The sequence below is a fragment of the Haliotis asinina genome, chromosome 3 (genome assembly GCF_037392515.1).
Source record: "Haliotis asinina isolate JCU_RB_2024 chromosome 3, JCU_Hal_asi_v2, whole genome shotgun sequence".
Classification (NCBI taxonomy): domain Eukaryota; kingdom Metazoa; phylum Mollusca; class Gastropoda; order Lepetellida; family Haliotidae; genus Haliotis; species Haliotis asinina.
The window spans coordinates 11,307,546-11,329,705 of NC_090282.1; the positions used below are offsets into that span (position 1 = coordinate 11,307,546).

Here is a 22,160-nt window from a genome sequence, read left to right on the forward strand (position 1 = left end):
GTAAATATGTGTTTACACGCAGACCCTAGACTGACTATGATGTAAAATATGTTCAGTGTAAACACATGCTCGTGGTTGGTTAGGATGATGTAAATATGTGTTTACACGCAGACCCTAGACTGACTATGATGTAAAATATGTTCAGTGTAAACACATGCTCGTGGTTGGTTAGGATGATGTAAATATGTGTTTACACGCAGACCCTAGACTGACTATGTTGATATAAGTGGTCTTTTAGTCACAGATGAGGAAACAAGGCAATGGAAGTTTCATGATGGACAATCAACAGCTTTATATAAAGTATGGCATACCGCTCTTATGGAATAGTCAGTTTATGGAGGTATTCAAGCTATCAGTACACAACTAACTCAGGAACACACACACACACACACACACACACACACACACACACACACACACACACACACACACACACACATTTGGCAATTTTCTCAACCACATAAAAGTCTCTGTTCAAAGCAAAAAAAAGTCTCTATTATGTCTTTTCACAATGCATACTAGAAACTAATCGTGCAACGGCATGTTTTGTACATTAAAGTGCCATAGTAAACGTTATTGGAAGTTGTGGAAAGGGCGGAGGAACGGGATATCGATTTGTTCTTTTGACGTTTGGCACACAAAACGACATTTCTTACAGTAACTACTGACAGGTGGGTGGAGGCAAAATCAAATGTGACTGGAGAGTCATCCATGTGCAGTCGTAGATATCAACAAGATAGTTTCACTCTATTGACAGTGCTACGAAAACTACACCCTATCCGATTCCAAACAAGCCTTTGTCGTCATGCGGCTACTGTAGTGTGGTAATTATGAGCTTATGCGAAAACGCTTAAGTTATTATCACGTTTGACTTTGTTTATGTCAGGTTACGGCGTCTGCATAGTCTGCATTCCGAAGGTGAAGGGTCACATACCTGTGCGAATACAAAGCCATAGGGGGTCCCAGCCGACTATGTCAAGTGTACTGTTGCCTTTGTACCCGTCATAAAATGACAAGTGCGACTTGAAGCTTGTATTCATTCTATGTATATATTATAAGTCGTTTTTTACGGTGTCAAGGGAAATATTTCTCACATTTCTCAAGACTCTACAGCTCAACCAGAACGCAAAGGGCTGAACACTCGGTGGGGGCATGTGACCATGACAGCGGGGCCCCAAATGAGGTTAATTGTAGTGTGATTTACGTGTCGCTTTGCCACCATATATAAGACTTGCGTTACAGTTGATTTAGCTCTTTGTCTGCGGTTTCACAGGCATTTCTGTTGACTTTTAACAGATGGTAGTTTTTACGTGATGACATGGCTTATCCATAGATGCAGTACATCATTGAGCATTGTCAGGTAGGTTGGTCCATTTTGTGCTCATTGCTTCTAACTGTACGTTTCTTAAAGCATGTTGTTTAATGACAACATAATTTGTTCATCATGCTATGTTGATCATAATCAATAAGAAAATCATTGCTGCACAAATGATTACCAATAATCCAAACATGATAGATATACTGCACCCTCTCAATCTTTCATCCATTATGACTGAAATTAATCAGGATTAAAAAAATACTGTCAGTCCCTCTTGTCAAAAACCTAACATTCAGGATGGACTCATGATTTGCAGGTGGTGTACCACTTTCACCATTTGGTAGATAACAACTCTGTGTCATTTCATTTTTGTGGACAAATGAAAATTTGAAATTCTAACTTTGTTGTTGTCATGCTTACTTTTTCAGTTAAGTGAAATATGATGTGGGCAGACTTGGTTATTCAGTGGATGTCAATAACAATAATAATATCAGTTCATGAGTACCGTTTTCACATGGAGACAGCTGCAAAGGTGAAACCAACAGTGACAGCTAGAGGCTTACTTTTCATAGACTGGTCCTTGACTCTTAACTGATGCCTTGCATCATGTTAATCTTGTTTAAGGGATAATGTTTCTATGAAACTGAAGAGGCGACTAACAGGATCGGGTGGTCAGACTAGCTGACTTGGTTGACACATGTCATCGGTTCCCAGTTGCGCAGATCGATGCTCATGTTGTTGATCACTGGATTGTCTGGTCCAGACTCGATTATTTACAGACCGTCACCATATAGCTGGAATATTGCTGAGTGCGACGTAAAACTAAACTCACTCACTCACTCACTCTTTGAAACTGACTGAGACTGTCACTGTTCATTTAATGTTTGACTAATTCCATAGCAATATTTGTCATATTCTATTTTGTTGTAAATATGACAGTTTAGCTTAAGTTACTTACTAGAGAAGCTACAATACCTGGAAGAGGATGCCAGGTTAGCACTAGTCATCAGCAACATAAGTTTGTTACAAGAAACTGATAAAGGTGGATTAAGTATTCAGCATTTGCAGCATTTAGTTGACTGGAAACCTGTGCAGGTTCAGGTTAGAACTGATCCGCTGTATATCATATGCTTGTCGTTAGAGGCCACTAACTGGATTGGTTGGATTGCCGATGTATGTCATTGTATACCATTTGCGTAGATAGATGGTCATTCATGTTGAATTGTCTGCTCCTGACTTGATTATTTACAGACTGCTGCCATGTAGCTGGAATATTTGTGAGTGCAATGTAAATACAAACTCACTACAACAAGATATTGACGAGGATGGTTTAAGTAGTCAGCAGTTTCAACTTGAGTTTATTGGTTGTCCTTGTGCCATGACAGCATGAGTCTGTTCATATTGTCAAACATTTTTTTCATGATCCAGAATCTGTTTTCAAATGTAGCATTTTTATAGCTGTGATATTGCTGAGCGTGCATCTGTTTGCAAAGATTGTTATATGTTACATTCTTTGGCTGCAGTAGATGCGTTTTCTTTTGAGCATTGTTTGACAAAAGGTATGTAACATGTACTTTGGTATTTTGCCCCAAACTGGTATAGAATAGTTCTGTGATATTTGCCTGGTAAAATGTAATATGGTGCATCATCTGCAACAATATACTCCATTGTCCTGCATCATTGTCACACCACTGTAACAAATCCATCTGTTTTCCTTAACATAGCATTGCTGTCTCCTTGAAGGGCAAGAAGTGTTTGCTGTGACAGCATGAAGCCCATTTATGCTGTCCTCAGCTGTTATATGGCTAGAATGTTGCTATAAGCAGCGTAAAACCATAATCACTCATTTTCTATGACAGCTTCTTTATTTTAGTATAATGACTCACTATTTCTGTATGAATCAGTTTAAAGTTGTAAAACAAGAGTAAAGTAATACAGCTCAGTACAAACCTACGTATGAGGGATATCAAAAAGTTTTGAGCCTTGCATATTTATACTTGACAGATAGTAAAGGGCAGGGCACCAAATGTATATTAGTGTCCTAGCTACATATTCATGGTAGGATCACATAGCTGGATGCATTTCTTCAATGGCAGTGCCTTGTAGAAGAGATATACCCCCTAGTGAATGTGAAAAATGGACAAGGTTGAATATAGAGCAGTAACGTTTCTTTTCCTGGAGAGCAACTTGGCCAAGCAGGTTGAAGAGCGACTCACTGCTGTTTATAAGGAGTCTTCCCCTTCTGCTGCAACCATCAAATGTTGGGTGAAAGAGTTCCAGCGAGGAAGAGAGAGCTTAGACGATGAACCCTGTCCAGGACGACCCTCAACCAGTACCACCCAAGCAAACATTGACACTGTGGATCAACTAGTGATGGGAAATCGTCGTATCACCATGCACGAGTTAGAATATGCAACCGGGCTCCCATATGGATCCATTCACAACGTACTTCATGACAATCTCCACATGTCCAAGGTGTGTGCAAGATGGGTCCCAAGAATGCTTTCTGATGACATGAAGCTTTCTCGGGTCAACATCAGTGGCGCGAAGCTGACTCATTACCATGCCAACCCAGAAGATTTTCACTTTAGAAATGTAACCTGTGATGAAACCTGGCTTCATCATTATGACCCTGAGAGCAAGCAGGAGTCAGTGGAATCGAAACGTGTCACCTCTCCAAGGACAAAGAAGTTCAAATCGACCAGGTCCCCAAAGAAGGTTATGGCAACTATTTTTTAGGACAGTAATGGTGTTAACCACATCGACAACTTACCTCGTGGTACGACAATGAATGGAGAGTACTATGCTAACCTTCTGAAGCAGGTCTGCTAGTCCATTAAAGAGAAGCGTCGAGGAAAGATCCGGCGAGAGATTCTTCTTCACCAGGACAATGCGTCAGTCCACACCAGTCGAGCTGCAATGGAAACTGCGCGCGAGTGCGGGCACGAAATTTTACCTCACCCTCCCTTTTCACCAGACCTAACCCCTAGCGACTTCAATCTCTTTCCTCAACTGAGAAAACACATCCGGGGCCAGACATTTCAGGATGATGATGATGCTGTGGAGGGTTTTTAAGGGGACCAAGATGTGGAGTTCTTCAGATCAGGAATCAGCAATTGGCAAACCAGATGGGAGAAGTGTGTGAAGTTGGAAGGGGACTATGTTGAAAAATAAAGCAGTATGAATTCCAAAATCTTGCTTTTTCAGGGCGAGGCTCAAAACTTTTTGATATCCCCTCGTAAATATGACTGATGAGAATTTAAACAGCAACTCAATGATCACAGTATCATTGACATGGAAAGAATACCTGTCAATCCATCCCCACAGAGATTTGGACCTTACGAGAATTGCTTACGTTTGCCTGAAAATCTTGTCAGTTTTGTATCTGATTTGGAACATTCCTGCCACATTTGGTTGACTCGTACCAAAGTTTAGATGACTGATACCCTGAACTGATACCCCATGCTGGATGGGCCCCTCAGATTTTGATGACTCATACCCAATATTAGATTATTCATATCCAGATTAAGAAGAGCCATACATATTTACTTCATGGCTAAAACTGGATTGCATTAAACAGTGTTGACTGAGTTAACTGACAAAGATACATATTTCTTGTAATTTATTCATCACTTATTCCTGTGCTTTGATTACAGTATAACCTTGGCACTATTACTTTTCCAGCATACATTTAACATTTCAAACATTCATTCATTTGCTGCTATAGTCTTGAGTCCTCAGTATCTTGTAGGTTTGAATTTTGATTTTTCTCGTCCAGTTTTCTGTGTACAAGTACGTACAGGTTGCTAAACAGTTGAGTTTGAGTTACAACATTTTGGTACACAGAGGACACACATTGTCCATTTGCCAATGAAAGAGTATGGCCGATGTGATATAGTGACAACAGAGAGAACTTCTGTACTTGACACTGTAAAAGTAATGGATACTGTGTGGAGATGATAACCTTGATAGTATTAGTGTCTTGTCAGTTCATAGTAGTCAGATGGGATGAGGTATCCATGATCTCAGTTGACTGGTAGTGTTTCATAGCAGATTTGAAGTGGTTCTGACAGCTTTTTCTTTTGGTGACGTTGTAGAAACTAAGTTCCAAGCTGATAATCAAATACTGTAATCAAAACTCAGATGTATTGCTTTTGAGTTTTGCAGTCAGCTATCAATCAATAGAACAGGTTCTTCATACCAAAATTTGGCATAGGCAGTGTGAAAAACTGTTAGTGCAAATGAACAAGTCTTTGATATATTTTGACTGGTCAAGAGAAAGTTAAAAAACAAAAATGGTTCATTGCCGGTGGCTGGAGACAGAGCGATTGTTTGTGAATGATAAATACTACCAGACATTTTTGTTACATTTCTGAATTCATTTGTCATCAAACATCCTGCAAGTCAACAGAAACCAATGATTGTTGGTTCATATCCCAAACCCTGTGATCATGTTTCTAGTTATGTCCCCACCGCACCAAAGTGGTAAATGTGAGAAATGATCTTCAGTAACCCATGCTTGTCTCAAGAGGCCACTAATTGGATCCCTTGGTCAGGGTCGCTGACTTTGTTGACACATGTCTTCACATCTAGATTGCATAGGTTGATGCTCATGCTATTGATCACTGGAGTATCTGGTCCAGACGCAATTATTTACTGACTGCTGCCATATAGCTGGAATAATGCTGAGTCCTGCATAAAATTAAGCTAGCTCACTCACTCACTCACTCACTCACTGCATTACTTTATGTTTTCTGCCCACTTTAAGCAGGATTAAAGTCTCTCACTCGTGTGATGTTAAGTTGACCGAGGCAATACATCATGTAGAAAAAGCCTGTATTCAAATTCTGTTCAGACTGACTCAGATGGAGTGAAGATTCTTAAATTCTTGAATAAGTTCAAGTCATTTAGCTTATTTGTTAAAGAACTAACACTTTGGTCTGTTGGTGTCTACAGGTGCTTGGATCTCTCAGAGAGATATTCTCTATTTCAGATGCAGGCAACCATCAACCCCGACATCTACCTGTTGATTATGAGATTCCAAAAGACATGACAACGAAGGAGGATGAACACCCCAATGTCCGATTCAGTATGCTTCAGATAGATAATGAAAATGGCGTTGCAGACAATGCCACAGCCAAACGCGCCACTGCCTCCCGTCGACTACTCCTAGTGGGGATTGTGTGTGTCCTAGCTGCCGTCATATTGGCTACCATTGCTCTGGCTGTTGGACTTACACTCACAGGTAATTCTCAGTGGTTCTGACATATGAACATGATGTATCTGGTTAATGCCCTGAACAGTACTATTGCCCTGGTTTGGCAAACAAGGATAGGTTGAGCCCCGACCTGGCAGTTGATCTGTATTAGCAGGTATGAGTGCTGCCTGCTGGTGCTTGCTCTTGTGAGCGAAGGGGCACCAAGTTGTATCAACTTGTTACATTGACCACATAAGAGTCTTATGAATCAATATCACCAACATACACTGCACTAGCCAATGTATGCTCAACCTTTCACAAAACAAATGCGTTTGCTCATTTCTGTGCACTACCCACTTCCCATAAATGTGTACTCCATGCCTGTCCAACTTGTCCATGTTTGCTAGTAGACTGAAGGTTTTTGTTAGTATCATATGAACATATGGACTACACTGTTTAAAATTAAGAACAGATGTTATTGAAACTCTCTTTTCGTATGAATGATAGTTAGCATAATTACGATAAGAATCATATGCATACATAATCAACATTCGATGCTCATGCAGTTGATCACTGCATTGTCTGGTCCAGCCTCAGTTATTTACAGATCGCCACTAAATACCTGAAATGTGACTGAGTATGGCATACAACTAAACTCACACACTCCTATAATCAAGATTACTTGAGCTGTGGAGCTGATTTTACTTGAAAATACATATATCCTGGACAAAATTAGTTAGGGATATTTGTAAATTTTGAGGGGCGGTGGGGTAGCCTAATGGTTAAAGCGTTCGCTCGTCACGCCGAAGACCCGGGTTCGATTCCCCATATGGGTACAAAGTGTGAAGCCCATTTTCTGGTGTCCCCTGCCGTGATATTGCTGGAATATTGCTAAAAAGCGGCGTAAAACTAAACTCACTCACTCACTCACTGTAAATTTTGAAATTATGGATTATGATGTATTTATTCATTGACATTCTGATAAAATATCAGTCTTAAAAATACTAGTATCCCTAACTTATTTTGTCCAGTATATTTTATGAGTGAGTGAGTGAGTGAGTTTTAGTTTTACGCTGCTTTTAGCAATATTCCAGCAATATCATGGCGGGGGACACCAGAAAATAGGCTTCACACATTGTACCCATGTGGGGAATCAAACCCGGGTCTCCGGCGTGAATATATTTTATGAAAGTGTTTTTTGTTTGTTTGAATGTACATAGCCTCCCTTTGCTGTACCAGGATTCATTCAAAGCCAGATCCTAGATTCACTTGATAATGAACCTTGAAGTAAACCTATTTCTTCCACTGAAGTGATAAACATCTAACACCTACTTTATTTAGGGCTTTTCTCCCTCTTTAAAGTGAGTTTAATGTTGTATCATTGTACCCAGATATTGCTGGTCAGTGTTCTCAGATTATCCATCATGGCCTTGTCCATACTAGAGCAGGATCTAGTGGGCTGGCGCAGAGACTGATATTTAGATCTAAGTCAGCCTCAACAAATGTCTCCAACGCTTCTCAAGTTTGCAACCATCATGTTTCCTGCTCATGGAATTACAGAGATTTTAATTGTTATGTGTATGTGGACGTGGTTTTTACTTCACAAAGACAATAAAAATTGATTTAGATCTATATTGTTACCTTCAGTAGTATGTAAATATGGAATTTGAAAGCACATGTGCATTTTAGAAAATGCCATTTTTAACAAAACAATCATATTTTCTCAATCTGTTTGCCAAGGGTAATTTGGAATCTTTGATAAGTCCCTGAGACTTGATTATTTAGAGTTCGTCATCAAATGGCTGTAATACTACTGTGTGGAGGATTGAACAACAAACAACAAGATTAAGTTGACACAGTTGGATATATGTGGATTACTGTTCAAGGGGACATTAAGCCCAAGTCAATGACTCGCCAAATGCATCAAGGTCAGATGAACATTGTGCTGGGTAAGATTGGGTACACCACCTGTTGTTATGCTTCATTCCCTCAGTTTGTCCACGACACACAAACTGCCCAGGCTATGAATGTAGGCGGTGCCTACAGGTGTCGAGTTGTGACATGGCTCTTCAGAATAATATGTGGCAAGGTAGCACATACGGTTCACCTGACTCCAACAGGCCAAAGTATTTAATGACAGACTGCTTGTATCAGCTCTCGATGAAAGAATTAGAAATATCTTGTAGCAACATTACCCAGCAAACTTGAACTGTTGACATTGTACATCCTTTCAGATTTACAGCTAAGCTTAGGCTTTTGTTCAAATGTGTGGCAGCCTCCCTTCTTGGTGTAGTAGTTATAGAGCCACTGCCCCGAAAGTAAGAGGTCAAGGATCCAATATGTTGAAATACAGTACTTAATGGACACTACAAGGACTGGTCAGCATTATGTGTCTGTGTGGGGTCTTAGTTCATGACTGCGACATGGTATCTCAGTGAGCCAGCACTATTAAACTAGCATAAGTCTGGGCTAGTAGAAGTAGCCACATATACACACATATGCGTGTCGTCATATGAGCGAAATATTATCAAAACCTCATTTCACCTCACCTCAACTTTGTTTACATTTACAAATATAGTCCGTGTCTTATCTACCTGTCCATACTACAGAGTACTTGCAACAAATCGCAAGATGAACTGGTTGACTAGTTATCTCATTGTTTTCATTAGTTTGTGATATTTTGACAGTGTCTTGTGAATAATGTCAATATCTTTAGTTATTTGAAATAACAGGTTAGATAACATCAACAATCAAAATAAGACAACATACTGTACCTATACATTGTGTAATATCCTTGATCTGTTTGTTGTTTAATTTTCTTTTTTTCAGTGATGTATAATAGTGGATTTATGTCTGAAAGAACACCCACCAGCATGATAATAATGAATGTGAATAATATTTAATCCATTCATGTTGCTGCCTGTAATGGAAGAGTGTGTAGTTTCAGTGTGGTGTGAAGTAACATAGTTGCTCCCCGGCTTAACTGACTTACTGGCAATAGAGATTTCATAATAACACATCTTAAACTTTTAACAAATGGGCCAGATATGTTCTAGGTGTACATCTGCAAGGTCAGGCATTTCCCCATTGTCTTGTCACAGGTTTAAATGGTTTGACTGTTATCTTGTTTATTTCTGGTGTTACAGCCCAGCTATAATTGCAGTGGCACAGTTGCGTTTCCAGTGACTGCAGGGCACACTTAAAAATCCTTGTGTTACCCAGCAACATGATCGGTTTGTGTGTCCCCTGCCATGCATGTTACGCTGTTCTGTTACATGTTAATGTTACGCTGTTCTGTCAGATTCTTCTGTGTGTGCCGGGGATGTCAGGTTCTGTATGTTACAGGTGATGTCAGGTTATTCTGTATGTTACAGGTGATGTCAAGGTATTCTGAGTTACAGGTGATGTCAGGGTATTTTGTATGTTACAGGTGATGTCAGGGTATTCTGTATGTTACAGGTGACATCAAGGTATTCTGTATGTTACAGGTGATTTCAGGGTATTCTGTATGTTACAAGCAACTTCAGATTAGTGTGTTACAGGCAATGTCAGGTTGGTCTGTTACAGGTGATGTCAGTTTATTGTGTTACAAGTGATGTCAGGTTATTCTGTATGTTACAGGTGATGTCAGGTTATTCTGTATGTTACAGGTGATGTCAGGGTATTCTGTATGTTACAGGTGATGTCAGGGTATTCTGTATGTTACAGGTGATGTCAGGGTATTCTGTATGTTACAGGTGATGTCAGGGTATTCTGTATGTTACAAGCAACTTCAGATTAGTGTGTTACAGGCAATGTCAGGTTGGTCTGTTACAGGTGATGTCATTTTATTGTGTTACAGGTGATGTCAGGTTATTCTGTATGTTACAGGTGATGTCAAGGTATTCTGTATGTTACAGGTGATGTCAGGGCATTCTGTGTTACAGGTGATGTCAGGGTATTTTGTATGTTACAGGTGATGTCAGGGTATTCTGTATGTTACAGGTGATGTCAGGCTATTCTGTATGTTACAAGCAACTTCAGATTAGTGGGTTACAGGCAATGTCAGGTTGGTCTGTTACAGGTGATGTCATTTTATTGTGTTACAAGTGATGTCAGGTTATTCTGTATGTTTCAGGTGATGTCAGGTTATTCTGTATGTTTCAGGTGATGTCAGGTTATTCTGTATGTTACAGGTGATGTCAGGGTATTCTGCATGTTACAAGCAACTTCAAATTATTGTGTTACAGGCAATGTCAGGTTATTCTGTTACAGGTGATGTCAGGTTATTCTGTATGTTAGTGGCAACTTCAGATTATTGTGATGTCATGCTATGTGGTATGTTACAGATGATGTCAGGTCATTGTTTATGTTTCTGGGGATGTGGGTTCATTCTGTATGTTACAGGTGCATGCAGATTATAAAGTATGTTACAGGTGATGTCCAGTTATTCTGTATGTTACAGGCAATGTCTGGTTATGCCGTATGTTACAGGTGATGTCAGGGTATTCTGCATGTTACAAGCAACTTCAGATTATTGTGTTACAGGCAATGTCAGGTTATTCTGTTACAGGTGATGTCAGGTTATTCTGTATGTTAGTGGCAACTTCAGATTATTGTGATGTCATGCTATGTGGTATGTTACAGATGATGTCAGGTCATTATTTATGTTTCTGGGGATGTGGGTTCATTCTGTATGTTACAGGTGCATGCAAATTATAAAGTATGTTACAGGTGATGTCCAGTTATTCTGTATGTTAGAGGCAATGTCTGGTTATGCCGTATTTTGCAGGCAATGTAAGGCTATTCTGTATGTTAGTGGCAATGTGTGGCTATTCTGTATGTTAGTGGCAATGTGTGGCTATTCTGTATGTTAGTGGCATTCTAAGGTTATTCTTTAACAGGAGATATTAGGTTATTGTGTTGCATTTGTGTTGTCAAGTTATTATGAATGTTACATTTGATGTCAGGTTATTCTGTTACAGACATTGTTAGGCTATTCTTTAACAGGAGATGTCAGGTTATTCTGTATGTTACAGGAAATGTCAGGCCATTCTGTATGTTACAGGCGATGTCAGGCCATTCTGTATGTTACAGGAAATGTCAGGCCATTCTGTATGTTACAGGAGATGTCAGGCCATTCTGTATGTTACAGGCGATGTCAGGCCATTCTGTATGTTACAGGAAATGTCAGGCCATTCTGTATGTTACAGGCGATGTCAGAAGGGCTGTGAATGCTGGTGAGACTAACATGCAATCAACATTGAGCACCTCCTCTTCCATTTCATCCTCCTCAACAACCCCACCATCTCCACCAACCGCAACCTCTCCCTCAGCGCCGCTGTCCAGGACAACTCACATTCCCATCACTCCTTCGATCTCAATAACACCATCTCCCACCGCTTCAGGAACATCTCTTCCTCCATCACAAACATACCAGGTCTCTTCCAGTGTTAGTGACCAATCCTCAGAAATTCCAACACATGTCTCTCCAACTCATGTCTCTCCAACTCATGCCTCTGTTCTCTCTTCAACTGCTTCCACACCTGTAGCCGATACCTCGTCTACAGCATCAGCATCAACCACTGCCATTGATACAACCACTTTGCCGGGTAAGTGTTAACAGATGTTAGACCTAAAAAAAATTCAGTCTGTTAACAGATATTTATCTCAAACGTCTGTGTTCAGCTGATGTAATATATTTTGCATCAAAGTTGTAAAGTCTTCTATACTTTTTCGTCAGGTTACTTTGATTATATTGTATCTCCCAAATGTCCATCCATCCGTCTGTCCACCAACTTTTACGTGTTCAACATCTCTTCTGAAATTTCAGAATTTGACTTAAGATGAATAACCCCAGTAATAGTACATGTATCTCTAAAAACACTTCCAGAATTCGGATCCAACTATATATATGGAATTGGATTGGAATGTAATACATGGCTATTATTCACCTATTTCTACATATGCTATTATGGATTTTACAATGGAACAAAATGGTAATAGGGACATATTTGGCCAATTCTACTATAAAGGTGCTTTCATTTCTTCAGTTAGTGTTTGCAGTAGGTTTAGTACGAGTGCATGCAGACATAAAATTATAAATATGTAGTCCAAATCTCTTGCATTGTTAGTGTATAGTGATATCATTGTTTCATAATGTCCCTGACAGGTGTGTTGACCTACTTGTATGTTCTTCCAGCTTGTCGGTCTGATCAGTTCCGCTGTGACAGTGGTCAGTGTGTGGATGGCAGTTCCAGGTGCAACAGGAAAATTGAATGCTTTGACCAGTCTGATGAAACCTCCTGCTCAGGTATATTACAACTGGTTGACTTTGAGATATGGACATGTCCCTGATTATCTTGTACAAGTCATTTGCATATATATTAAAGAGAGAAGTTGTCTGTTCATAAAACTTGTTTGTCTTCTTGCCCAAGAGTCTGGGGTATTTTTTGTCCATATCATTTTGACCTAACCTGTGGAACTGCAAGGCATTGCTCCAAAACAACTCAAGAGTATTTATTCTGTTTTTTGTTGATTGCATTTATGGTCCAGTATTCTGAAGTTTAACCTTGTTACAATTAGTTTAACTTCCAGAATTATGAATGGAATTTAGAATATTGGTTTACCTTGTTTCATTTGCAATACAAATCCAAGTAGTAGCAAAATGGTTCCACTAACAACAAGTAATGGCTGTTTGTAGGAAGTGTCATGCACAGTGTTACTACCCCACACCTGCTCATGTTGGAGTAAACAGTGAACAAAGTTCAATCAGGCCAAGACTGTCCACAGATAACAGGGTACTGACTATTGTATCAGTTTGCCTCAGGCATGTCATTTGATTATGACTTTCATGGTAAGCAATGACATCACAGTATTCAAGAAAGAAGGGTAATACGTTTTCTTTGTGATGTCTCAAGCGGGTGTGGATGATGACATTAGTTCACACAGCAGCCGTTTCCACCACCACTGACAAGCAGAGTGATGCTACTGTTTCAGACTGTGAGCAGTCAGGGGGCTACCAGTGCACCTCAGGCCTGTGTTTGTGGGATGGCAAGCGTAGGTGCAACGGACGCTTTGACTGTGCTGATCTTAGTGATGAACTCAACTGTCGTAAGTTGATGATTCTTTGATATTATGTAGGGACCTTGGCAGTCTAAGTAAACTTCGTCTGAGTGTATTTCGTTACACTCCACCACTGAGTCTAACAAGACCTAGTAGAAGGTCGCGTCAGGTAACCTTTGAGTGACCAATGACCATCCAATCAAACGTGAGACGGTTAAATGGATTTAACCAACCAGACAACAGCTACTATTTAGGGATCAGAGGGACTTTCAAAATATTCAGGTCACTGACACAGATCTCTCTACAAACAAAAATCCGCATATAACACAGTTATTTGACCTACAGTATATACGCTTTGGGGTTTCTGTTGACATGGTTACCATTAGCTAATATTTCCGCATCATAACATCCTTGAATATTGCTAAAAACACTATTTTCAGCGACTGATTACTCACCGTTGTCATGGTTGTACATACGCCGTGTGCGTGTTCTAGGGATATTATTCATGGAGTTGTTTGTGAGGGAGACACAGGAAGTATGAGATGTATAGGCCACCCGTTGAACTCAGATAGGGCTCAACAACCAAGAGTAATCAAATCTATCCTTTGAGAAATGCCAATTTTGAATGATGTTGGTGCTTTTGATCCTTTTCTCCAAAGTATGATGTATTCACATCTGTATGTTGTGGATCAAAGCTATATAGATGTATCATCTGTATGTTCTGATCAGTCAGGCCAGTGGTAACAATATTCATTCATCACACATGTCGCAACATGTCTGAAAATTCAACAAGTAGCCATGAAAGAACTGCATGCATATCCCATATGTGTCTGTTAGGTCTACCAGTCAAGCTCCAGGTTAGAACTGGTCTTCAGTAACCCATGCTTGTTGTAAGAACCGACTAACGGGATCGGGGGAGTCAGACTCACTCTCTTGGTTGACTCATGTCATTATAACCCAAATTTGTAGATTGATGCTTGTGCTGTTGATCATTGGATTGTATGGTCCAAACACAATTATTTAAAGACTACCACTATATAGTAAAGCAAAACAACTAGCCTAATCAACCTGTGTGGTCACTGTCAAAAGAAATTCACTTGTTATTTGCCATGTGGATTTTAAACAATCCTTGAACACCACTCGCTGATTTCTGTTTTAAATTCTTTTCTTGAGTGTTGTCTTTTTTCAGCTGAGAGAAGTAATTACCACGTGTGTGATAATGGAATGCAGATAAGACAGGCACTTGTGTGCAATGGAATTGATGACTGTTACGACAACAGTGATGAAAAGGACTGTGGTAAGTTACCGTGGTTACATAATACGTTGCAGTTTCTATTGTGCTGTTATGCTGTCTGTGCCCACAGGATGGACTACAACAAGTTGTATGGGATCAGAAGAAACACTTTCCCCTACAAATATTCATTTTTCTAATGATTTATTACTCCTTCAAAGATTGCTTATATTTGCACATAGAGAATTTAATTCCTTATGTTGATACATTAGGAATCAAATTCCTTACATTTGTTTATTGGGAATTAGATTCCTTAATTATACTTTGGGAATTGAATTCGTTAAAATGATTCATTTGGAATTTAAATTCCTTACATTTGTACATTAGAAAATTGGATTCCTTTTATTTGAACATAGAGAATTGGTTTACTTACATTTATATTTATTGACATTAAGAATTGGATTCCCTATATTATACACTTGAACTTGGAATCCTTATTTGTATTCATTTGGAATTGGAACATAAGCAGCATTTGTCTAGGTGTGCTTGCTCATCACACTGAAGACACCGGTTCAATATCCCAAATGGGTACAAAGTGAGAAACCCGTTTGTTGTGTTCCCCATGGTGATATTGCTCCAAATTGCTTAAAGTGGCACAAAACCAAACTCACTCACTCACTCATTCTCTTGCCTTCAGTGTACAGTACATAGAGTAGTTAAGTGAAATGGTTAATATGTGTTGTAGTATAGACATATGAAACTAGGCTTAATATGTGTTATTGTAGAACAGTGTCGCACCTGGCTGAATGCATGTTGTATTCCAATGATGTGTGATCTGAAAAATGCATGAGTGAGCTAAATATATTTCTTGTGTATTGTTTCATCCATATGCAAGACAACATGCATTAAAAAAAATTGTTTATCAGTATATAAAGGTCATATTAATATGTGATTCCCAAACATTATTTTTCACAGCAAACATATCTAAATCTGTAAAACACAGACTGCAGTACCCTTAAGTTTGACAGTAATTCTTCTGTTTGCCTCCAGTTTGCTTGACTGAGCGTTATTAACACTTTACTGTATAGCCACCACATATTGCACAACATTCACTAGGTACCGTGACAGAACAAAATGTATTCTGTCAATCTGCTCCTAAATATAGAAGTGCTCTTACTTAAATATGACATTCACAAAGTATGAAAGGAGTGAGGGCTTTAGCTTAACACCTCCTACACATTATAGAACACATTTCAATAAATTCATGTTCATATGCTCCCCATGGTATTCAGTTTTTGTTAGACTCAATAGACTGTTTCCATCAAAGACACATCTGTACCTGTCATTGAGCAAGGCTTGCCACATTATCAGTAAATCAATATTATCGTCCATTCTCTGGAAACATTGAAAAGCATGTTATGATAATTGCCAGTCATTTATGTTTGCAGAGGACATGACAAATCCCTCTGTGTAAATGCAAGTAAATATTGCATATACCGGTAACTGAAAACACAAGGTACTGAAGACAGTTATTATTGCTGAATAAACATGACAGAGGTATTGATAATGGTCACGGTTGCTGAACAGACAAGTGTTGTCAGTTCCTCATTAGGTTGTACTGTCATAGGTTTTAGAAGTCTGTGTTCAGATTGGGATTGTCTGTATATACTGTCACTGTATTGACAGACCCATGAAGTCAGTGTTATGAAATAAGTAACCATAAACATTCATGTAGTATGAACAATTATTTGTGCCTGTCAAGCATCTTTGTCATTTGAGTAGTAGAAGTAAGCCCTGTCAGTGTAAAAGTGCTATGCCATGTTTCAGTGTATCCAGGGTGTAACAGTGGTATTCCATGTTTCCGTGTATCTGTGGGGTAACAGTGTTATGCCATGTTTCAGTGTATCCAGGATGTAACAGTGTTATTCCATGTTTCCATATGTACAGCATGTAACATTGTTATCCCATGTTTCAGTGTATCCAAGGTGTAGCATTATTAGTTTCAGTGTCCAGGGTGTAATAGTGTTATGCCATGTTTCAGTGTATCCAGGGTGTAATAGTGTTATGCCATGTTTCAGTGTATCCAGGGTGTAATAGTGTTATGCCATGTTTCAATATATCCAGGGTGTAATAGTGTTACGCCATGTTTCAGTGTATCCATGGGGTAACAGTATTATGCCATGTTTCAATGTATTCAGGATGTAACAGTGTTATGTCATGTTTCAGTGTATCCAGGATGTAACAGTGTTATTCCATGTTTCAGTATGTCCACGGGGTAAAAGTGTTATTCCATGTTTTAGTGTATCCAGGATGTAACAGTGTTATTCCATGTTTCAGTATATCCAGGATGTAACAGTGTTATGCCATGTTTCAGTGTATCCAGGTTGTAATAGTGTTATGCCATGTTTCAATGTATCCAGGGTGTAATAGTGTTACGCTATGTTTCAGTGTATCCATGGGGTAACAGTATTATGCCATGTTTCAATGTATCCAGGATGTAACAGTGTTATGTCATGTTTCAGTGTATCCAGGATGTAACAGTGTTATTCCATGTTTCAGTATGTCCACAGGGTAAAAGTGTTGTTCCATGTTTCAGTGTATCCAGAGTGTAATAGTGTTACGCCATGTTTCAGTGTACCCATGGGGTAACAGTATAATGCCATGTTTCAATGTATCCAGGATGTAACAGTGTTATGTCATGTTTCAGTGTATCCAGGATGCAACAGTGTTATTCCATGTTTCAGTATATCCACAGTGTATCAGTGTTATTCCATGTTTGAGTGTATCCAGGATGTAACAGTGTTATTACCATGTTTCAGCGTATCCAGGGTGTAACAGTGTTATGCCATTTTTCAGTGTGTCCATGGTGTTACAGTGATATTGCATGTTTCAGTGTATCCATGGGGTAACAGTATTATGCCATGTTTCAGTATATCCAGGGTGTAACATTGTTATTGCCATGTTTCAGTGTATCCAGGATGTAACAGTGTTATTGCCATGTTTCAGTGTATCTAGGTGTAACAGTGTTATTCCATGTTTCAGTGTATCTAGGATGTAACAGTGTTATTCCATGTTTTCACATGTACAATGTGTAGCATTGTTATCCCATGTTTCAGTGTATCCAAGGTGTAGCATTAGTAGTTTCAGTGTCCAGGGTGTAACAGTGTTATGCCATGTTTCAATGTATCCAGGGTGTAATAGTGTTATTCCATGTTTCAGTATATCCAGGATGTAACAATGTTATTGCCATGTTTCAGTGTACCAAGGATATAACAGTGTTATCCCATGTTTCAGTGTATCCAAGGTGTAGCATTCTTAGTCTCAGTGTCAAGGGTGTAACAGTGTGTTGCCATGTTTCAGCGTATATAGGGTGTAATAGTGTTATGCCATGTTTCAGTGTATCCAGGGTGTAATAGTGTTATGCCATGTTTCAGTGTTTCTAGGTTGTAATAGTGTTATGCCATGTTTCAATGTATCCAGGGTGTAATAGTAGTACGCCATGTTTCGGTGTATCCAGGGTGTAATAGTGTTATGCCATGTTTCAGTGTATCCAGGGCGAAATAGTGTTATGCCATGTTTCGGTGTATCCAGGGTGTAATAGTGTTATTCCATGTTTCAGTGTATCCAGGATGTAGAAGTGTTATTTCATGTTTCAGTATATCCAGGGTGTGACAGTGTTATTGCCATGTTTCAGTGTATCCAGGATGTAATAGTGTTATGCCATGTTTCAGTGTATCCACGATGTAACAGTGATATGCCATATTTCAGTGTATCAGTGTAATGCTCAATACCATGTGTTGCAGGATGTCACTCTGGGCGTGTGAAGTGCCTGGATGGCAGTTGCATCATGAGAGAGTGGGAGTGTGACGGCTACCCTGACTGTGTTAATGGCACGGATGAGGCAAGCTGCAGTATGTCACAGTCCTTTGTTGCAAGTATTACTGTATATAGATGCAGTAGTGTTTTTGGAAACTGTTTCACAAAAGAGGATTGTCACTTTAAGCCAGTGAAAAAAAAGGTTAGATGCATATGTAATTGTAAAAACACAAAGTATTTACTCTAGAATGCTATCAGAATCCAAAGTTCAAATCTCAGAGCTAACAATGAAGCTCCTGTTTAAACACTAGAAGATTGGACACTAACAGATCACTCATAACAACAGCACTACTGTGAAGGCAAATTCTGCTCTAACTCATGTGAACTTTCAGCTTTATTCATGTTTACCAACTGGAATGCTTTACTTGAACAACTTTCAGGTCTTTGATTAACAATAAGCATAAGTTATGACATCTCTTCTCTTCAGACTCATGTTTTCCCAATGAGTTTGTGTGCAAGGACTACTCTTGTCTCAACTATAGCTCAGTGTGTGATGGAATCTTTGACTGTGCAAAACATGAAGATGAACTGATATGTGGTGAGTTTCTTCGTACATTCCAAAACCCGTAGCAAAGACCAGCAAATCTTCATGATTATGATAATGATTTTAAGATTTAACATCTACATTCTGACATAATATGTCAATTTGGCACACATATCCACCAGGCCCTATCGTGTTTGATCAAAAGATGGGTGATTTGACTGAAACGTATGGCAGCTGGTAGAGGGCATTAGTGTTGCATGGCTGTATGAAGTTTGAATTTGAAATTTTCCTAATCTTCTGTGTGTTCTGCAGTTCTATAATTCTTGATATGCTGCAAAGGTGTTGCAACCAATTACGTAGGACCTCCTATTCCTGGCCAACTAGTATGTTCATATACCACCAGTGGGAGGAGCTAAACATCACACCTGCTTCAGTGTTTAGCCAACAGCATGTTGTGATGTGTCAGTTGTAGGGATGATTGACAGTGACAGGCCTGTGCTACAGTACCTTTATTGAATAACAGGCTTGGGTAAATTGTGTTATTTTGTCAATAGGGAACTGGCCCTCAAAAAATCTGATGCATTTATTGGTAGCTGTGACTTGTTAAAAGCTGTAGGTGAAGGAACAATTGTACACTGGTTGCTGGTTGCAAGAGGCTGACAGTCAGTGTACAATGTCATCAATGTCAGGTTCTGTATCGTTTATTAAAATCAAGGAACTTTTCAGTTTACTTAAACATAGGTACCAGTATATGTTTTGTGTATAACTACCTCTTGAATGTGTGTAACAATGCCATTTTTTGTTCATCATCAGCTGGTTAATACTGAACAAAGGATTATGGTAATAAGTATGCATTAATTTTGGCATGAACAATCTTTCCCAAGACATTGTAAAGAATCATGGTTCCCTTATCCAAAATAGAGACAGCAGTTCAGTTGGCCTATTGTGAAAATGATGTCACATTGTCATTATGATCAACAGATCAATTATTTGCAATGATAATTCATATGAATGGTGTAACCCTTTTTATCAACAATGTGAAATTAGAATGAATGAATCATTATACAGAGAGGAAAAATAAATGATCACACAAAAATTCAAGTGTTCCTTTATCGTTTTCCAGTTTTCATCTCCAGAGCACTATTCAAAGCTGGTAATGAAAACTGGAACATACTGAAGCAATGCTTGAATTTTCCTGTGATCTTTGTTTCATTTAGCATATATTCCACAGTGAGAATTACTGAAATATTGCCCTGATATGTGCCTCCATTGTTAGCATTGAATCTTTCAGTACATCTACAAAACCCCAACTCAACAGCTCCAACAGACCTCACCATACAGAAGAGTGAGGGTCGGTTCTTGGTGTGTGGCGATGAGTGGACGGATGCAAACAGCAACTTCCTTTGTCAAGAGTTAGACATGTAAGTTGATTCCTTTAACTTAAGTGGACAGATGCAAACAGCAACTTCCTTTGTCAAGAGTTAGACATGTAAGTTGATTCCTTTAACTTAAGACCCTGTAAACCTTTGTGGAAGCAATCCTAATCAAAATATGGCTGGTATTCTGTACCCTTAACAGCCTATGATTCTTGTGTTCACACGTAGTCCAATATGTAATATACATGAACCAATCTATGGAATGTTAAGCACCTGGGTCCAGTTTCACATTCCAATCATAACAAGACACTTGTAACTCCTATTGTCTAACATAGCCTTACGAGAGTCAGATTGTTACGAACGCTTCGTGAAGTGGTATTCAGGACTGTCATCATCACCAGTACTGTGTTATGACGCTGTGTTTTAACAGGACCTATCAGTCTACAAAATTACAGGAAGTAAGAAACACCTCTTCTGATGCTGCCTACCTTCTCCTGAAGCCAGGAGCTACGAAACTGAGTCGAGATCAACCAGTCAGCACCTTCTTCACCCAAAGGTACACACTGCTGACAGTCTTCACACTGACCTCACAATGCCCACACCTTGTCTGCACTTTGTTTACACACTTTGTTTACAGTCTTGACACTGCCCATTGTCTACACCAGTCTGCAAGAAATAGACTACACACTAGTTGGGTAACACTGTCTTCTGACAGTCAAATGTTCCCCATCAACATACTGTCCCCACAGCACCCCACACTCAGTTTGTGAAAAAAGTTTCAAAAGTTTGCTAGCTATACCTGAAAGATATAAGCCCAGATAATTCACTAGTCCCAACTTTGGATGTAGAAACTGAACAAAATATTGCATAAAGGTAAAACACCATCATAAACAAACAACTCCTTGAAAATTCATTAGCCAGTCCTGCCAGCGACTGTGGAGATTTACTGGCGTGACTGGACTAGCCATAGGCAGTGTGCGAAAATGCCACTGTGTACACACTTCCTACACATGTGATCAACTGTGGGAAAAAAGTTTACATAGATGCTGTTTTTCAATGATATCCAAAATGTAAGGGAGGTAACTCAGCTTTTGCAAACCTGGGATCGTAAACTGTTATCCCCACTAACATAAACATCCATATTTTTTATACTTTTATCTCTCACCCATACCCTTATTCTTCTTGCAACTGCTGACCCTAGGGTGTAGGAGAAGGTTTTGAATCCAAGATACACCCAAACTGTAACTGCCCCACCAAGCTTGCAGATTTCTCCATGAAACATGACAGACAAGCATCAATGACAGCTTTCCTCTTACATCAAGCTGACATGTTAGATCAAAAACAGATCCTGTGCATAGAAGATCAAATTATTCTGGTGTCATGAAATTAGGAAGTACATTAAAGCAAGTGAAATTGATGGTGTATGTTGTTATGGTTACTCAAGAAACATAGTTATATCAAACACCATGACAGTATGTTTTCATGAATTTATGACATGTTTTTGATTTTTGCTCAGTTTGTCATAGAAAAAGTATGACACTATCCACAGGACTTGCCTGATACAGGATCCACTGGTTGTGGGTTTAAATCTCAGATCATGATCATAAGATGCACTATATCTGCACATGTGCTTG

The 22,160-nt window shown here is 39.2% G+C and overlaps 2 protein-coding genes across 2 annotated transcripts in view; both read left to right on the forward strand.

Moving 5' to 3' along the window:
- The first annotated feature begins 727 nt into the window (after positions 1–727).
- The window catches only part of LOC137277465 (atrial natriuretic peptide-converting enzyme-like), a 33,939-nt gene continuing 12,506 nt past the window's right edge, over positions 728–22,160 (forward strand). Inside the window, exons 1-10 of the mRNA XM_067809196.1 lie at positions 728–824; positions 6,312–6,563; positions 11,708–12,106; positions 12,697–12,807; positions 13,494–13,607; positions 14,749–14,856; positions 18,594–18,701; positions 19,094–19,204; positions 20,442–20,571; positions 20,957–21,082. Coding sequence (XP_067665297.1) covers positions 6,368–6,563; positions 11,708–12,106; positions 12,697–12,807; positions 13,494–13,607; positions 14,749–14,856; positions 18,594–18,701; positions 19,094–19,204; positions 20,442–20,571; positions 20,957–21,082 — 1,403 coding nt within the window. The 5' untranslated portion in view covers positions 728–824; positions 6,312–6,367. The remainder of the gene's footprint in view (positions 825–6,311; positions 6,564–11,707; positions 12,107–12,696; positions 12,808–13,493; positions 13,608–14,748; positions 14,857–18,593; positions 18,702–19,093; positions 19,205–20,441; positions 20,572–20,956; positions 21,083–22,160) is intronic.
- Positions 3,455–4,057, forward strand: LOC137277388 (histone-lysine N-methyltransferase SETMAR-like). The gene has a single exon (XM_067809094.1). The coding sequence runs from the start codon at positions 3,455–3,457 to the stop codon at positions 4,055–4,057; it is 603 nt and encodes a 200-aa protein (XP_067665195.1).